The sequence below is a fragment of the Panthera uncia genome, chromosome X, assembly GCF_023721935.1.
Source record: "Panthera uncia isolate 11264 chromosome X, Puncia_PCG_1.0, whole genome shotgun sequence".
Taxonomy (NCBI): domain Eukaryota; kingdom Metazoa; phylum Chordata; class Mammalia; order Carnivora; family Felidae; genus Panthera; species Panthera uncia.
Window position 1 is genome coordinate 16,623,911 of NC_064817.1, and position 20,371 is coordinate 16,644,281.

General features: G+C 36.3%; 1 protein-coding gene across 4 annotated transcripts in view; it reads left to right on the forward strand.

Annotated features, from left to right (window-relative positions):
- CNKSR2 (connector enhancer of kinase suppressor of Ras 2) overlaps nucleotides 1-20,371 on the forward strand; it is a 301,223-nt gene that overhangs the window by 53,800 nt on the left and 227,052 nt on the right. For all 4 annotated transcript variants that reach the window (XM_049643574.1, XM_049643575.1, XM_049643576.1 and 1 more), the window contains exon 2: nucleotides 13,424-13,587. In XM_049643574.1, coding sequence (XP_049499531.1) covers nucleotides 13,424-13,587 — 164 coding nt within the window. The remainder of the gene's footprint in view (nucleotides 1-13,423; nucleotides 13,588-20,371) is intronic.

Sequence of the window (20,371 nt, forward strand, 5' to 3'; positions counted from 1 at the left end):
CAGCACAAAATTGAAACATAACCATTGACACCATGCATTTATTTGAACTTAACTGAGAATCTTTTTTTTTCTTCCTATGCCTTATTACTTTTGTGCACTTGAACTTGTGTTAATGCTTTGGGCTATCCAGGCTATCTGATTTCAGTTTGGATCTGATTGTCCATCCTAAATTCAGTGTTATTTACCTGGTCTCTTAAAAAATCTTGCTGTTCCTAGTTTGCAAAACAAGATGTAAAAAAAATCTTTATTTTTGCCAAGTTGTCTTTAGCAAAACCTTGCTGAAGTTGGTTGTTTTACAACTTATAAAATGTGAAGAAACAACTAATACAGTTGATTTGTATATTAATAGGAAAATGAAAGTATTTTATGGATACTTTTGGGCAGAATGTGAAAAGGAACTTGGCATGGTGGCCTTTTTGGTGAGGCATTCATTTATTGTCTTCTAAAGTGAGTCTGTGCTTAGCTTGCACATAGTTTTTTGAAAGAAATCCCATAATCTTTATTCATTCTCTTACCTTTATATCTCATATGGCACAAGTAAAGGCGGAAGCTAAGGAGGAAGTTTATCACCTTGCTATGCTTGAGTGCCTAAAATGTGGTGACCGGCACCTGAAATAACCTTTTGAATTCCTGATGTCATTTTTACCCCCCTTCAACTTGTCAACCAGCAACTTATTTTTCCTTACAAAACCCAGTAATGTTATGATTGTTGAGAGCAAACTTCATTGTTGTTAGTGCAAAGTGTCACTGCAGTGGTGTATATTTATTTTGTCCAAGTTTGAGTACCTGATTGTACAGTGTAATTTAAGCTGGTGGTTGACACATATTGATTTGCTGTGTGCAAACAATAGTACTATTTTCCTGAAAACTATTCAATAAAAATGCAAAAAAAAAAAAAAAAAAGAGAGAGAGAGAGATAGTTGTCTGATATAAGTATGGCTACTCCGGCTTTCTCTTGACATACATTAGCATGATAGATGGCGCTCCATCTCCTCAGTCTGCAAACCTTCAATCTGCAGGTGTCTTAGGTCTAAAATGAGTGTCTTGCAAGTAGCATATAGATGGGTCTTATTTTTTATACATTCTGATACCTTATGTCTTTTGATTGGAGCATTTAGTTCATTTACATTTAGCGTGATTATTGAAAGATACAAAGGAATTTAGTGTCATTGTGTTGCCTGTATAGTTGGTGTTTCCTGTGATATTCTGTGGTCCTTTCTAGTCTTTGTTGCTTTTGGTCCTTTTTGTTTTGTTTTGTTTTGTTTTGTTTTGTTTTCTCCACTGAAAGAGTCCCCCATAAAATTTCTTGCAGTGCTGGTTTAGTGTTTACAAACTCCTTTAGTTTTTGTTTGTCTGGGAAACTCTTTATCTCTCATTCTGATTTGAATGATAGCCTTGCTGGATAAAGAATTCTTGGCTGCATATTTTTCCTATTCAGCACGTTGAATATATCCTACCCCTCCTTTCTGGCCTGCCAAATTTCTGTGGACAGATCTGCTGTGAACATGATCTGTCTTCCCTTGTATATGAAAGACTTTTTTCCATTGCTGTTTCTATAATTCTTTCCTTACCTTTGTATTTTGTGCATCTGACTATGATAGGTTTTGGTGATTGTTGGTTTTTGTTGAATCCATTGGGAGTTCTCTGTGCTTCTTGTGTTTTGATGTCTTTGTCCTTCCCCAGATTAGGTATGTTTTCAGTCATAATTTGCTCACATAAACTTTCTGCCCCATTTTCTCTCCATCTTCTGGAACTCCTGTGATTTGAATGTTACTCCTTTTTAATAAGTCACTGAGTTCTCTAAGTCTTTTATCATGATCTTTTGCCTTTGTGTCCCTTTTTTTCTGCTTCATTATTTTCCATAATTTTATCTTCTTTCTCACTGAGTTGCTGCTCTGCTTTGTCCACCTTTGCTGTCATGGCATCCGTTCAAGATTGCATCTCAGTTATAGCATTTTTTTTATTTTGGACTGACTAGACTGTAGTTCTTTTATCTATGCAGAAAGGGGTTCTCTGGTGTCTTCTATGCTTTTTTCAACCCCAGCTTGTATCCTTATAATCATTTTAAATTCTAGTTCTGACATCTTAATTATATTTGTGTTGATTAAATTCCTGGCTGTCATTTCTTACTGATCTTTATTTTGGTGTGAATTCCTCCATCTTTTAATTTTGAAGGAAGACAAAGATTAATAAAATAAAATATTAAAATTGAAAAATTAAAAACAAAACAAAGTAAAGGAAGCCAGATCCTAGGTGTGTTTCAGTCTACTTGTTGAGAAATGCTTGATAGAATAGAGAAAAAAGAGAAAGGAAAGGAAAAAAAAAGGTTAAAAATGTTTTTAATAAAGAATTTTAAATAATAAAGTAGAATAAAATAAAATATAGTAAAAAAATAAAAATAAGTAAAAAAGAATTTGCTCTTTCTGTATCCAAGAAAGAGAAAGAAAAGAAAGAAAAAGAAAAAAACAACTTAAGCAAAAACAAAAGCAAAGAAAATGAACAAATCAATCAGCAAACAGAATGAAACTCAAATGAAGTTACATCCAGTTTCCCCTCGAACTGAAACTTTGAAGCACTCTATAGTCCATAGACTAATAAGCAGGTGGAAAGGGTTTGTACCCGTCTTCTGGGGGATGTGCCTGGAGGTCACAAGTGGGCAGGGCTTGGCATAACTGCTCCATTCTCCACTTGGTAGCCCTGCTTGGCTTACTGGGTATGATTTCTGTGTGGGGACACATGTGCATGCTACAAGTGAAAATGACTTCACCCTACTTCCTAGTTTCTGGCGCAGGAAGGAACCCTGCACCTTCACAGACCTGCGATCAAGCACCCCTCCCTTGTTTCAGGCCCTCATCCACTCCCTGCCTCGACCCTGTCCTTGTCCAAGCTGTCTGCCTTCCAGGTGGCACCTCACTCCAGGGTTTTATCTCAGATGGAACTATCTTTCAAAACCCCACACTTAAGAGACCCCTGCAGCTGGGGAAGTGTCTCACCGAGCAATGGCTGGGTGTCAGCTTGTCCCAGAAAACATTTGTGTGATTGCACAGTGGCAGAGGCCCAGAGTTTATGGCAAATCACAACACAGAGCCAGTGTCAGGGTTTGTTGTCCTTTGGCATCATTGTTCCATTATCAGTAAACGTGGCTGCTCTCTGGGGTCCGCTGAGCTTTTGCCCTCAGGGAAGCCATATGGTCTCTACCACATGCACTGTAATCAGGGGATCCACTTCTCCTTGTGTGGCACACAGACCCCTCATACCTCGCTGCCTGCTCTTGGGGATTTGACCTATTTCCTTGCCAGAGCACCACTAGACACTGAGCTCCAAACCTTCAGACTCTGCGCTCCACTGTTTATAGAATCCTGGTGGTATTGAAACCCTCTCCTTTCTCCTCATCAATGGTTCTGGGAAATAGATATTTTGTCCAGTCCCCTGCGAGTGTTTTCACTCTTTCTCTCCAGCTACTTTTTTTTTGGGGGGGGGGGTGCTTTTCTTGTGCGATCCTGATGTACTGCATTCTCCCCCTTTCTCTTTTCTTTCTCTGTCCTCTCTCTGCAAAAATGGCTCCCTACCCTCTACATCTTTTCTCTCCCCCAATTCACCTTTCCACACCACATACCTGCCAAGTTCTCTGGCTCCAGTTATACAGATTGTTGCGTTAATCCTCATATCTATTTCTTAGGTGTTCAGAATGGTTTGATGCTGGTCTAGCTGTGTTTCAGGGATGAAACAAGCTCTGGGTCCCCATACTATTCTGCCATCTTAACACCTCAATCCTTGGTAATTTTAAATACTTTTTCATGTAGGTCTGGAATATTATGATTTTACTAGCCACTGTCCTGTGTTATCCCTTCTTTGTTTTGATAACTGTATGTTTCAGTCGAGCTCAATTTACTCTTTTTTGCAAGCATATAAATCCGCTTGATTGTTAAGATATATTTTTTTAGTCTTGAAAAAGTCTGATATAGTCAAAACAGATTGGATTTAAGAATCCTCTGGGACTAGGTTTTCATCCTTGCTCTGCCAGTCGGTTACGTACTGTGTAGATTTAGGGAGCTACTTAATCTCACAAAGGTTTTTTTCCTTCATGTCTCAAATTGTTACAACAATAGTCTCTTTGACCCAACATGACACATTTCTATGCACTCTATTTGTGTCATTACAATACTTTCTGGTTAAAGTCACTGATAATCTCCTAATTGTCAAATTCTTGGTAGGCTTTGAATTCTAGTAATCTGACCCATAAGATTTGTTTGTTTGTTTGTTTGTTTGTTTGTTGTGTTTTTACCATTGTCCTTTACTGCCAATCTTGAAACATTTTCTTCCATTGGATTCCATGACACTACTTTTCTTCATGTCTTTTTTTCATTCCTCTCTGGCTGCACTTCCTTAGTTTTCTTTGTAGGTTTCTCTGTAACAAGTGTTTCCATTTTGGAGTCTTCTGGTTCAATTCTAAATCCTCTTTTCACTCTATTCCTTTTTCCTATTTAGTCTCAGTAATACTCATGGCTTCCATTTTATACTTGTATACCCATAACTTTTAAATATACTTCTCCAGAGCAGACCTTTATTTTTGACTGACTCCTCAACATTGATACCTGCCTGTCTCAAAAGAACTGTAATCCCAAATGTCCAGAAGAGAGCCAGCTACCCTAAACTACTTCTGTGGTATTTCCATTGTCTGTGAATAATGTCACCATTAATCCATTTCTGTAATTCAGAAATGTAGGTGTCGTCTTCCTTCCCATGGTCTCCCCTCCATCACATCTAATCCAGCACCAATTCCTGCATGATTTTATCTTCTTTCCAGTCTTCTCTTCCTTTCCTGCCATCATCCTTGGACGAACAACTACTTTTTGATAATTAGATTATTTCAAATGTCACCCAACCTGGGGTGCCTGGATGGCTCAGTCAGTTAAGCCTCGGACTTCAGCTCAGGTCACAATCTCACGGTTTGTGTGTTAAAGCCCTGCATTGGGTTCTGAGCTGACAGTGTGGAGCCTGTTTGGGATTCTCTCTCTCCCTTTCCATGCCCCTCTCCTGCTTGTGTTCTCCCTAAGTAAAAAAATTAACATTTTAAAAAATTTTAAATTAACAAAAAAATGTCATCCAACCTGCCTCTCTCTCTTGGCAGCCTACAATTTACTATACTACAGCTGGAGTAATGCTCACAAAACACTTTTAATGCTGTCTCTTTCAAATCCTTCAGTTCCTTCTCATTGCTTTTAGGGTCATGGTTAGGATTCTGACCATGGACTACAAGATCCTGCATCATGTTGCCTCTGGCCCATCTCTCTAACCCCCTCTTGCTTCATTGTCTTATCTCTGCATTTCAGACACAGAAACTTCTTTCAGTTTTTCAAATGTATGGTGTTTCTTTTTGTAGCACACAATCTTTGCATATGTTGTTTCTGTTGGTTGAATTTTCCACTCCTCCTCCTTTAACCATTTTTAAGCTTGTGGATCATAATACAGTCATCGATCTCTCAAGTAAGCCTTCCATTCTTGACTTGCCACCTCAGTATATGGTTAAGTCTACTTTTTTCTTTCTCATAGCACTGTGTATTTTTTTTCCTTCATGACGATTATCATAGCTTGTGTTTATACATCTATTTTGTCAATCAAATAATTAATGTTTAATGGTCACCTTCAGTATTATATCAACTCCATAAAGTCAATGGCCATGTTAGTTTTTGTTCGGCATTTGATTCCCAGTGCCTAGCACATAGTAATTACCTCTGTAAATATTAATTAAATAAAGGAATGACTGAATATGTATCAGATGCTTGCTCTGCCCATTGCTGTATGGAGGGAGTCAGTGATGCTATCCTTCGGGGTTCTATAATCTGTTGGGGGTAATAAGATACTAATACAAACATTATAACAAACAGCGTGAGTAATAAATAAATGCCATAAGTGTAGAATCCATAGATATAAAGAGAAGAGAGATCACCTGATTCAGTGATCAAAACCTGGCATGATTTCAACAATTAAGTATGTAGAATATGTAAATATTATTCTGGGTAATAGGAATAATCACATTAAGGAAATAGTTGAGTTGTTGACTTTGGCTGCAGCATAGGATATATAAATGTGTTAGAGATAATGTTAGAAAAATAGGTTGGGGCCTGAACTTGGAGGTTCTTGAATGTTAGAATGAAAGATGTAAGGCTTAGATGCCCTTAAGCTTCCTTAAACAAACAAACAAATAAAAAATGATTACCTATTAAGTTGTAAAATGAAAGACTTCACTAATCTCTAGATTTGCAACTAATTCCTTATGCTTGGTCTACCTTTTTTATTAAAGTCACTTTTCTGTTAATAAATTATTATTAGCAAAGACTGTGAAGACTTGCAAAGAAACAAATAGTTTCAGTGTTAGTTACAACCATCTCTGTAGTGGACTTTTTTTTTTTTTTTTTTTTTTTTTTTTTTTAGAGCACAAGCTGGGAACAGGGGCTGAAGGAGAGAGAGAGAGAGAGAGAGAGAGAGAGAGAGAATCTCAAGTAGGCTTGCTCCACATTTAGCACAGAGCCAGACCTAGGGCTCAATTTCATGACCATGGGATCATGACCCGAGCCGAAATCAAGAGTCAGATGCTCAACCAACGGAATCACCCAGGCACCCCTGAAATGGACTATTCATTTGAGGGGGAAAGTGTGATCTTTGAAAAATATTCTATGTGAATTCTTAGGTATCTAATAGCTTTAAGCCTCACTATAAAAGCAGTCAGTCTTTGTGTACTGAACATGTCATCAAAATCATTTTAGACTTTGTTTTTAAAATTAAAATATGAAAGTGCAGAATAATTGTATAAGATTTAGAGTTTATTACTTAAAGAGCATTTAAAAGTTTGTTTGCAAGCTGTTCTGAAAATCACTTTGAGAAAAACTGCTTGTCCAGCTCCTTTACCACGTTTGGGGTACACAACTTTAAAAATTACAAAATTATAAAACCATTCAGACATTGTTTTGTGTGACACACATTTTCAGGTTGCAATCTCAGATTACCGTATATCAGTATTTTAAAACTGAGAAGTTTTAAGCAGCTTGATAGTATGTCCATGGGTTACGTTGTCCTCTTTAGTTGGCCTTCATGTAGTGTATCACTGGATATATTTTAAGTACATTTTTTGTGAATATTCTGATTTGATATGTCATAACAAAAACTTAATTTTTATGTAATCAAACATATCTGTCTTTTTTCTTCACTGTTTCTTGCTCTGGTTTGATACAGAACCTAGATTTCTTCTAGTACCTTTTTTATTTTGTAACATTGCATCTTTAGTCTGTCTTTTAGGTGGTTAGCAATGTCTCCTGGTTTCAGTGCTGATAAAGTTTTCTTCTTTATTTTTGCTTTCTGTTGGTCTTTTCTAAAGAGGGGAATTTTCAACCAGATATTTCTTTGAAATTCATTTTAAAGTTGCCTGGCATTAAAAATCTACTCTGGTTTAAAATGAAGAACCAGAAACAGATTGCAAGGAGGCTGAATTATTTTTGCAAAATGGAACAATTTCATATTGTTTCCCAGTCTTGATTTTTTTTAGTTTGTATCTTAAAGACAGCATTATATTGTTAGAGAAAAAAATTAGGTCTGAGAAGAGTAGAAATGGCAATGATCAGCAGAGTGGGGCCTGGCCTTAAAAGACGTCTTTAGAGACAACAGGCAGTGATTGGTTTTCTAATGCATCAGTCTGCATACCCTGCGTCATATACAGCTTCTCAGAATTCTGTTTATAGCTTTCAGCTCTGCCAGACAGCAGAGCAAAGCAGTCTTTTCAAAGGTAGTTAAATGCATTAATATGCACGGCCCTAATCTTAGTAGGTGCTTAATATATAGTTGCTGAATACACTGCCAGAAACATTGTTCCCTGGTCTGGGTCTTTTATATCAAATACCATGATAAAATGCCAGAAGGAAAAATTTTTAACTAAATTTTGAGTTTAATAGTATTTTCCAAATGTTTGATAGCCTGTAATTCATTTGTAATTTAATTTTTTTTTAATTTACAGAGTAAAATTGAGTTTTTTGGTGTTAGGGTTGTATGAGTTTCAACATATTTATAGAATTATGTAACCAGTACCACAGTCAGGATACAAAACAGTTTCCTCACCCCCAAAAAACTCCCTCCTGCTGCTTCATAGTCATAGCCTCTTTACATTCCCAATCCCTGGCAACTACTGATTTCCTTTCTGTTGCTATAGTTTTGCCTTTTTCAGTATGTACTATAAATGAAATCATTGAGTAACTTCTTTAAGATTTGCAATTTTCACTCAGTGAGATCCTTGAGATCCATCCAAGTATATATCATTTTTTTATTGCTGGGTGGTATTTCAAAGTATGGTTGCCCACATTTTTTATTCTTATTCATGTTGTTTCTCACTTGTTAAAATACTTACTGCCTTTTTTTATTGGAATTTAGAATTGTTTAGTGGCATAGGTGTTTTTGAGGAAAATTTTTTCTTATTTTCTTTTTGAGTGAACAAAATATAAACTGGAGTATAATTAAAAGAATATCAAGGAGTAAAAATATACTTCTATTTACTAAGTAAAAGTAATGGGCTGCTCATCTCTGAATTAAATCAAGAATTTATAAGGCTGTATCATCCCAGAACTGTATGGGAATTATTAAACAGATTTTTAACTTTATAGGTTCTAGAGCAAAATTTCATTTTTCTAGAATACTTCAGGAATTTGATTTATTAAATATTCTGGGTATCTTTTAAGTAGTTTGTATATTACATACATAGGTTAGCGAGTTTTCCAATAATTAGAATACAGTAAAGTCATTTAGTGCCAACATGCTGTTGAATATAATTTCATCCTTTTCAGTTGGTTTAGGGAGTACTACAAGATCTTATTTTTTTAATTTTTAAAATTTTTTTAGTTTATTTTTGAGAGAGAGAGACACACACAGAGACAGAGATACAGAGTACAAGTGGGGGAAGGACAGACAGAGAGGAAAACACAGAATCCCAAGCAGGCTCCAGGCTCTGAGCTGTCAGCACAGAGCCTGATGTGGGGCTCGAACTCATGAACCACGAGATCATGACCTGAGCGAAGTCAGAGCTTGAAGTATCACAAAATCTTAAATGGGAATTGTCTTTTGCTGGATCAATTATCATTATATACTACTTGTGCATAGAATAAAAACATGGTAATATGAACTTTCTGGCTGTTTATAATGTATAAAACGCTTTTATTGTCTTGTAGTAGTTGTTGCAATTAATACATGAATGCTAAGTGATAATGATATCCAAGACCTCTCCCTTTAAAAAGCCTTAAAAATTAAACATTTTTGAATTTTAACCTTTTGGCAGGAATAGTCCTTGATATTTTTGAATCGGGAAATGGCTTGATCAAAGAGTGTTTTTAGAGATCTGACAGTGATATACTGAACAGACTGGTGCCAGGGGGAGTAGATGGGCATCAGGGCAGGCTGTACAGCATGAGTAATCTGGTGACAATGAGATCAGAAATGAAAGGGCAGAGCAAGAGATATTTTGAATGAAGAAATTATGTTTCTCACTAACTGACAAGATAAGAGATTAAATTGGGGAATCTTCTAAGATGGTTCTAAGACTGTAAAAATGGTTGTAGAAATAGATAAATAACTTGCTTATGGAGAATGAGATTGTAAATGAGGCAATTGAGTCTGGTGTGATTTTGGTCATTGGTGATCTTGGGAAAAAAGCAGTGTCAAGTAAAATAAGGGGACTGAAAAGTAGACTAAAGCTAGATGGATCTTCTGCCTCGAATTATCATTCATGTATTTGAGTAAGCAAAAGGAAATCGGACTGATATGTGTTTGTTTTAATTTCCTAACCTTATTTTGCAGAAGGGACAGAATCCTCACAAATCTTCATATGTCAATCTTTATTCTTCACAGTAAATAGTGGCAACAGAACTCTAACAAATGAATTTACATTTTTATTTTTTGCTGTAAATATTAGAGAGTGTTCAGTTTATAGATACGAGCACATATATTACGTATAAAATGGTGTATAAAGTAAAATTTCCTGTAGTAGGAATAGAGTCATCCTCTTAATACCATTTTAAGTGGGTTTTTAATATTTTGAACACTAAATGTAATAATTTACACCTCCCGTATCTACTTCCACAGTATACTGGATTAATTTATTTTACTCAATCTTTTGGAATATCGTTGATTTAGTGGAAATGTGTACATCCTTAAGACATCTCTCAAATGTCATCATTTCGTAAATGTTTCATTATTTTTGGAACATGTTTCTAGATCCATGATTATGTTCATTCCTCTTCCCTAAAGATGATGGAAAGCAGTGTAATTCATTGAAAAAGTCAGAGACACATGTCATAGTAACGATTTCAAGCATTCTTTTTAATGGTTTTAGGGTGTCGTTTTAGACACAGTAATGCATGTAGTTTAATGTTTCAGTTGACAAAAGTGCACAATTTTCTTCACGGTACACTTGTGTGGTTTAGAGTATGGATCAAAATTTATTTTCTGTATGTTTTCTTAAGAAGAATAGGAATTTTTAAGTAGAGGTTATAAATTTTACTTATAATTATTTTGAAATATGTCAACAAGAAAGAGTAAGTTTGATGGAAAGTGAGTAAATAATTCATGCAACATTAGAGCTTTAAAAAAAGGGTAGATAATATTTTTAAAATTTGGTATATAGTCTCATTTTATCTAGTGAATAAATATTAGAGTATTGAAGACTAGTCATATGATCACTAAAGAATTTCTCATTCTTGAAAATGGGACAGTTCCACTTTAAATAAAATTGTGTATGAGTGAGTGAGTTTTAATTATTGCATGTATGCTGTATAGATTCTGGAATCATGACATTCAGGCCTGTAGCCCAATATTATAATGTATTGATTTTTGTGGTTTTTGTAGATGGCTTTTGGGGCCATATTTTCTTTCTTTTTTTTCACATATTTTTGTTTGTTTTTACTTTTATTTTTATTTTTTATTTTAATATAATTTATTATCAAATGGGTTTCCATACAACACCCAGTGCTCATCCCAACAAGTGCCCTCCTCCCTGTTTGGGCCATATTTTCTGCATATACAGATTTCAGATGTTGATTTTGGCCTTTCAGTCAAAACAACTCTAAAATTATAAGGTCATTAATTATTTGTAATTCAAGTAAGAAAAAGTGTACATAAAAGTACCTTTTGGTTTATAAATATGCATATTATCACAGAGTGGGATTACTATAATTGTATTATAATATCCTAGCTGTATATTTGTCATATATTTTACATTTTAAATATGGGAGCCAAAATGCTATATTATGGAGTAGTATGCCTTGATAGTTAACTTAGGCACCAGTTAATGAGATGTAAGATAAGCCTCTCTCCCTTATTTCTACACTGCCACATATTATGTGACTTGGTCTGTAACCTTAATGATGATGTTGGTGGCATTGGTGCTCTAGGAGGTCTTTTATCATTCCTTTACATAGAAGAATCTAGAAAAATCAACTCAAAATAATAACATTTTGTCTCATATTATTCTGCAATGTATCAAGACATGAGTGCCTCAAAATGCCATGTACCAAATGTTCTTTCTCTCCACTCTTAATTTTAGATTTAGCTCTTATTTAAAATGTTCCGGAGGAAGGCAAACCATAAGAGACTCTTAAAAACTGAGAGTAAACTGAAGGTTGATGGGGGGTGGGAGGGAGGGGAAAGTGGGTGATGGGCATTGAGGAGGGCACCTGTTGGGATGAGCACTGGGTGTTATATGGAAACCAATTTGGCAATAAATTTCATATTTAAAAAAAGTAAAATAAAATGTTCCTGATTTTCCCCAACCAGGTGATATAGCATAAAATTACACATCTGATTTGTTCGTTTTACACTTATTGAGCCCTACTCTGTGTTAGTCACTGTGCTCAGTCCTGGGTTTTCATTTAGAAGATACACTGCCAAACTTCAAGGAATTTCCAGGCTATGTATTGGGCACACAGAGATGAGAACAAAATTTAATACAATGTTGAAATTTTTGTAATGGAGGTCTGTAGAGTGGGAGATTGGGAAGTATGGAGTCTGTATAGGAAGGCAAGGTCCAGATCAGAAAGGGCCTTGAACACTATATACAGGAGTTCAGATATTATTCCGTCATAAATATGAGGAAACTGAAAAGTTTTGAGGAAAAAAAATGACAAAAATTTTTAGGGGCACCTGGGTTGTTTAATTGGTTAAGAGTCTGACTCTTGGTTTTAGCTCAGCTCCTGGTTTGTGAATTTGAGCCCTGCTGTTAGCACAGAGCCTGCTTGGTATACTCTCTCTCTGCCTCTTTGTGTGCCCCTCCCCTGCTCACACTTCCTCTCTCTCTCTCTCTCTCTTACTCTCTCTCTCTCTCTGTCTCTCAAAATAAATAAATAAACTTAAAATTTTTTTAAAGAATTTTTATGTTGGGGAAGATGAATTGGAGGGGATAGTGAGTGACTCAGCAGAAAAACCATAAAACTGGTTTAATCTAGATGGCCGATATTTAATCTAGATGGCCTGATTTAAAATCAAGACCTGTTAGTTTTTGCTAGTTGCCTCATTTTCTTGGTATCTCTTACTTAAAAATCTAGAGAGAAGTAATCTTGTTACTCCAGTTCATCATTTGTTCATCATTTGTATCATATGTATGAAATTCATAGGCGATTGATGCTGACCCAATCTGTAGCCAAGCTAATCACTTATGAAGTGCCCTGAGTAATCCTGAAAAATGTATCCACTCTGGATTCCACTTTTGGATTTGGATGAAATCCAATTGTTAGTGGATTAGGGAGTTTATTGCAGGTGTAGGAGGGGAGGTAAGGGGCTTGGCTGTGTAGGGAAGAACAAACTAGTGGGGAACACAGGATCAAAGAAAACAAGGAAAAGTTTTTGTTTTGTTTATTTTGTTTTTTAAGATAGCAGAGGTTTGAATATAGGAGTCATTGGCTAGGAAATGGTTGAAATAAAGAGTGTTTAATTTTTTAATTGTTGAAGTAATGTTAATGTGGCAGAAGATGGGATTTCAGAGCACAGGAAGATCAATCAGTCTTATATAGGAAGAAAGTTACCTCTCCCTCTGCAGTGGAGTTGAAGAAGAAACGGGGAGTGAGGTGCAGATAAGTTTAGAAGTGGGCACAATCTGCTTACTAGCACACTTTATGAAATAAGCAACAAAAAGAGCTGCTTAAGAAGTGACTTAAAGATTTCCAGTAATTACTGAGTAAAATTCAAATAGGAGCCTAACAACTAGGGATATGATGAAGTGGTTTTTTTTTTTTCCTCCTGCAGCCAAGATGTAGGTTGGAAAAAAGTGGACTAGTCCAGAGTTGAAATGGAGTTAACTTGTGACTTGGTAGGAGTTAATGCTTATTATATTTTTTCTATTTGTTTGGCTAAACTGTTTGTTTCATTCTTGTCTTCCATATTTTTTCTTTTGCAGGTCTTGATGATTGTTTGCAGCAGTATATTAAGAACTTTGAGAGGGAGAAGATCAGTGGAGACCAGCTGCTGCGCATTACACATCAGGAACTAGAAGATCTGGGGGTCAGCCGCATTGGCCATCAGGAATTGATCTTGGAAGCAGTTGATCTTCTGTGTGCACTGGTAAGGACATTAACTGGTGGAAAGTGAAACTTGTTTTATTTCATTTAAAATTTTTTCCCTTTTCTTGTTTCTTCCCTTCTTTTTTCTTCTCTATTTAAAAATAATTTAATTTTTTAAAAATTTATAACTCTCCTAATTCTCAACTGACTAGAAGTGGTATTTTCCTCCTTCATTAAATTTGGCATATTATATAGTGCCAAATTACAAATTAAAGAGGTTTATAACCCAACTAGTGACATTACATTTAGTTACTTCAAAACCATATGTTAGAGCTCACCAAGGAAGTGTTGACAGCATCATTTGGGGTATGCAGGTGAATATGATCAGTTATAAAGTCCATTCCCCTCTGAAAGTTTTGATTTAGTGTCACAAATATTAAGAAATCCTATTAGAAACATCATTGTTAAAATAATCAAATTATTTGAATGTTCTAAATGTATACATCCAATAAAAATTGAATATTGTACATTATATGGTTTATTTTGTCAAATTACAAGAGAAATCAATGTCAAAATAATCCTTCAGGAGTCTGATAACACATTATATATTCTGAAATGAACATTTTTTTTCCATGTTGGGTAAGGTGACACCGGATTTAATTTTAAATTTTTGTAGATAGTTGCAAGGGGTCTAGAGCTACAGTGAGAAAGAAAACGTGAGTCTTGTAATATAATCATCTGTGATTGACATTTGGCTCAGTTACTGACACTTGTGGGCAAGTAATTTCATCACAACCTTAGTTTTTTATTTAAAATGTTGATAATAACAACTGCCTTTTGGATGTGTTGTGAAAAGCAAATGAGATAGTGTTTATATAGTGCCTAATTCAGTGCCTGGCCCACAGTAGGCATTCAATAAGTAGTTAACTATTAAGATGATAATTAATAAGAAATGAGTAGATAATTCTTAAAAATTCAATTGTCAGTTAATACTCCCAGGACTTGTATGTCAGATGTAAGTTCCTGCCCTCTTGAAGAGCCTTAGGGGTGGAGAGTAGCACACAAATAATCACAATACTATAGTATAATTACCAAAATAAAAGTATAAGCTAAGTATTATGAGGGCACAGAAGAGAAAATAGCTAGCTTTGACTATGATAGATGGGTTCATATTGCAAAAGCATGCTAGAGTAAGATGAGCATGTGTTTGGAAGAATAAGAACAAAGGGCTTTCCATGTAGGTAAAACAACACCTACACAGGCACACACAATAAAGAGCATACCTGGTAGGTTTGAACTGTGGTTAACTTTTTGAGAGGACAAAAATACGTGGGAAACATTGGCAGAAGATTAGGCTATAAAATATAGAATAGGCCCAGACTATAAAGTACCTAAACATCATGGTAAGAGATTTGTACTTTCTTTTGTGGATATTGGAAAACCATGTAGGAATGATCAAATACTTATTTTAAAAAGGTAACTGATGGTAGTGAAAAGGATGGGATGGAGTGGGCATAATCTGAAGACCAGGTGAACTGTTTGGTAATGTGTAAAATACTCTACTTAGGCTACCAGTAGGGCTTAAACTAAGGATGTGGAACAGGAATAGAGAAGATGTGGTGAATATGAGGGATGAGATAAAGGGAGTTGAGAAAGATTCCATGCTCTCTGGCTGCAGAGATAGAGTAGGTGATTTTGCAATAATGAAGATGGACAGTAGTATCAAGAATAGTTTTAGCTGGGAATATAAATTGAGTTTTAGATTTGTTGAATTTGAGACATCTCTGAGTTATCCATGAAGAAATACTTATCATATAGTTGAACAAATGAATTTGGAGGTTGAGAAGTGGCTGAAGATAGAGATTTAGGAGTCTCTAGGATATAAGGATTGAATCCATAGAGATAAAGCAGATCTACCCAAGGAGGACCTGTAGAATATAATGAACAAAGGACTCAGCTCCATATTTGGGCTGGGAAGGAAGAAGAGGAAACTGCAGGGGAGGCTTATGGAGTGGTCAGAAAAGCGGGAAGATAACTTCAAAAGAATTGTCAGAAAAACAATGGGGAGTACTTTTCATTAAGAAACATCAATAATATCAAATTTCACTAAAAGCCATTAGAATAAGCAAGTAAAAACGTGATTGAGGGGTGCCTGGCTGTCTCAGTTGGTAGAGCATGTGACTCTTGATCCTCAGGGTCATGAGTTAAAGCCCCACATTGGGTGTGGAGCCTACTTAAAAAAAAAAAAAAAAAAAAAAGACCTGACTGAAAACAGTTTCTAAAAAAGATTACAATGTGAAACCAGATTGATTGAATATTACCTTCCACTTAGACATCTCAGTCTTAACCTTAATTGTCATTTCCTCAAAAAGACATTCTAATTGTTCTCTCACCATTGACTGTTCTAAAATTAGCCCCTTACTGTTATTATTTTAACCTTCATCTCATTTTGTAATTCCATATTTGTCAGTTTAATGTCTGTTTCATCTGCTAGATTGTAAGCTATGTGGCAAAAGTAACTATGCTTATTAAACACCTCGTGTATACCACAGATCCCTGGCAATAGTGGATACTGAATAAATATTTTTTGAAAGTGGCATTGTAAAAGTCTTGAGACATTTTTCACATGATAGTTTGGGGATCTTCTTATTTTCCTATTGCTGAGATCAGAGAAATCAGTTTGGACTCGAGCATGCACTTGCACTCTATCCCTTATCAGAATCAGATCACAGAAATCATGCTGGATATAAAAGATGGTACTCAAGGTAAGGTAAGAGTCCTCCATGGTTTTGCATACTAGTCTCCAAATATGAGTCAGTGTGGCCATGAAGGTGCACTGGAAGTGGCTTGGACATGAGCACACCATCTAACAGTCCTCTATCTGCCATGTCTTTTATAACAGTAAGTAATTGGGTGTGTCAGTTCAGGGTGTTACGTCTCATAAGCAGAACTCCACAGATGAACCACTCACGTGCTGAACTTTGCACTGTCAGTTTGAAGAAGGAAATAAGATTGATGATTACAGTTCTACCCACAAACAGTCTGAACCTACAGGCTTTGGAGTTTGGGTCATTAACAATCTCTGCTGACCTAAACTTACTTAGAAAGATGACATCAGAGGGGCACCTAGGTGGCTCAGTCGGTTTGGCATCTGACTTCGGCTCAAGGTCATGATCTCACGGTCTGTGAGTTTGAGCCCTGCGTCAGGCTCTGTGCTGTCAGTTCAGAGCCTGGAGCCTGCTTCGGATTCTGTGTCTCCCTCTCTCTCTGCCCCTCCCCCACTCATGCTCTGTCTCTATCAAAAAATGAATAAACGTTAAAAAAAATTTAAAAAAAGAAAGATGGCATCAGAGATATATGTTTAGACTATTTCAATGTTCTCACCATGGAGCTGTGGTAAATCTCTTCATATGCTGAGTTTTAATTCCTCCACAATTCTGGGTTTAAGCACTACAGTGTTGCATCATATTCTTGGGGAAAAAACACATTAAATTCATTCTTTCTGTGTTTATTCAGCAATAAATTGGTTACATTCCCCAAGGAGGTCAAATATCAAACTTCCCTTCTACCACTTCCTAATGACTATACATCAGGAAGTTAGAAGTGCAGATACCTTCTAATTTATGCAAACGGATATTTTCCAGTGAATTTAAAGTAAATTTCTAGGCAGTGAATTCTGATTTACTTCTACATACCATTATAAAATTAGGGGATGAGATCCCTCATCAGCAAGCTGAGTTGACTAGACCAGGAGGTGTGCTGTTGGGAATGGGGTATTGTGAAATATCCCTTTGAAACTTTAATGTCTCTACTGGCTTTCTACTTTTTCCTTACATCTACTGGTTTTATTTCTTATTTTAACAATTATATATTCATGATCAAACAGTGATACCATGGGAATTACAAAAATGAAAAAGGCACAGTCCATGCTCCTAAGATGTATACAGTCCAGTAAATAAGACAATAGTCATTAAAAGATAATACAGATTTTTTAAAATCCCAGAGGATTGCAGAAGGAAATAATGAATCCAGGGATCCAGGAAATGTAGGTGGGATTTGCTTTGGGACTTGCAGGATGAGTAGAAGTTTGCCAGACAAAAAGTCGGGGAAAAGTTATCTAGGCAGAAGAAATATCATGTAAATACAGAAATGTGAAAGAGTATGAAGTATTCAGAGAAAAATGAGAATTTTGATTTGGCTGGTGCAGAGAGGGAAGTGAAAGGAAGAAAGGCAACTTACATTTTGTATCACATTATAATTTTTCACTTAGTCGGGTTTTTTTGGTTCTTCAGTATGCTTTCTGCCCGGTGCTTACATGCAGAAGATATTAAATTAATGTTATCTTACTGAATGAAGTTCTCTGCCGTTTTCCAGAGAACTGTACATTTTTCTCTTGCCTCTGACTCTGAAGTTTCTGTTCCTAATACAACGAAGACACAAAAAAATCACCAAATTTCTTTGTTTCTTTCAAGCTATGGAATATTTTCATCTGTCTTATTTTAAAGTTAGTACTGATGGGGAATAAATGTTATGGCAGTTGATGAAAATCAAAGGTTTCTTTAGTAACATGTTCATCCATGCAGCATGTATTTATTTAAACACCAGCTATATTGTTTGTACCATGTTATTCTAGAAAGAAGTAAGCTGTTCATGATTTGGAGGTATGTTAACTCTTTCCTGCTGTTATGCTCTCATTTAGTATGCCTCAATAGAGAGCATTGTATATTAACTGCAAGAGTAAGCATAAATAAAATATATAGCTTAATGTATAGCCCTTAATTTATGCTCTGACAATACACCTTGTTATTGGGAAGTGTAAGTGGATCATTTATGACAGGATAAGAACAGCTTTCATTTCATTCTTCATTTACTTTTCATATAATAGGTATTTTGCCTGAAAATTTAGATGGCTGCAATTGCTAGGATTTGTTTCTTTGCAACATAATTGCTTGATTCATTCATCTCAAAATAATTCATTTCTAAAAAATATTCATTAAAGCAATCTTTTTACTACTCACTCATATTTATAAAGCAAAGTATTATAAAACCTAAACACCTGCTATGTGATGCAATCAAATTAAGAGCGCTGAATAAAATAGCATTGACATTGTAAAATATGTGGTGCCAATATTGAATATTTTGTTAAGTGTTTAGAGAATTTGCTACTAGTGAGGATATAGCAAATGTGATCTTCTAAAATGTTAAATATATCCTTCATTTCTTTCTTTCCTGTGCTTTCACATGCATATAATTAAAAGGAAGAACAGTACAAATAGACTGGCTGTGTTAAATCAGTGTAGCCACAATTGTTTCCTGGCAGACTACAAATAAACAAATAGGTAACATATAGGACAAAGAAAATAGCTAACTACATTTCAGGGCTAAGCTTTTGTTTTCGTGATGTAGTCCTTTCTATATCAGTAATAATACATAATTTCCCCATGCATATCCAGTAAAAAGCAAGTCTGTAATGAATAAATCTGCACTTTTTAAAAGTTGAGACAATAGGCAGCAGAGGAAGATGGTGGCAGAGTAGGAGGTTCCTAGCCTTGTCTTGTCCCAAGAACACAACTAGATAACTATTAAATCATCCTAAATACCTCAGAAATTGACCTGAAGATGGACAGAACAAACTCCACAACTAAAGGGAGAGAAGAGACTACTACATCAAAGAACGTAGGAAGTGTGGAGATGTGGTTTAGGTGAGAAACAAATGGCAGTGCTGTAGAGGGGCAGGAGCCCTGGTCATGGAGAAAGGCTGGAGAGAGAGAAGCACATGGGAACACACAAGAAAAACATTTTCCCAAAGGCATTGTCTTGGAAAATAAGAGGGGCTGAATTTCATGACTTCTTGAAAACAGCAGGGCTTAAATCCTGGAGTTTTAAAGGTCAGAAGGCTTGGCTGTGATAGGGTCCAGAGGGCACTCTACTGCTCCTGAAGAAAAGGTAGGCAAACAACCTAGGGGTAGACAGCATGGAAACAATGATCTGAGGAACACCTGGGGTAGACAGGGGAGAAAGTATTCACTCAGAGTGTATCCCTGAGAGGCAGCTTTCACAGAGCTGTCTCCCCAGAAACAAAGGAGCTGGCTGGTACCATTTCCCTTGCCCATCCCTCAATATAAACCCAGAACTACTTGCAGGAAGTAGTGAAGAATGAACATTGGCCGCCTAACTTGCTTATACCAAGCCCTACCCACCCCCTGCATCCTAGTGGGGCTGCCCTCCTCAGTCAAGCTTGCCTCAGTCCCTACACAGTGGGCTCCTACCCCAGAAGACCAGCATAAAACCCTGCCCCCACCATGTTGCCCAACCAGAGAGCCTTGCCAGGCCTCAGTTCTGGTGGAGCTAGTGTCAGGTCTCATTTCACAAGCAGACTAGAGCACACCTAGTTAAAATTTGTCACATTTAGGCCAGGGACCAAACACTGCCCACAGTAGGCAAGAAGAGCCTATGCAGATGACTGGCCTGAGGATAGAGCAGCCAAAACACAACAGCAGAGTACATGCACCACACACCAGACACCCCCGGAAGCACCAAGATATGGACACTACTTGACCTCTTCTTCATAAGGCCATTACTTTCAAGGGCAGGAGACATATTGGCTTTTCTAACACAGAGAAGACAGAGACTGAGACAAAAGGCTAAGATGGAGGAATTGATCCCAAAAGAAAGAACAAGATAAGTCCACTGCCAGATATCTAAGTGAAACCAATAAAAGTAACATGCCTGTTGGAGAATTTAAAATAATAATCCTAAGGCGACTCCCTGGGCTTGAGAATAGAAGACATCAGTGAGACCCTTAACACAAAAATAAAAGAGTTAAAAAGAATCAGAGATGAAGA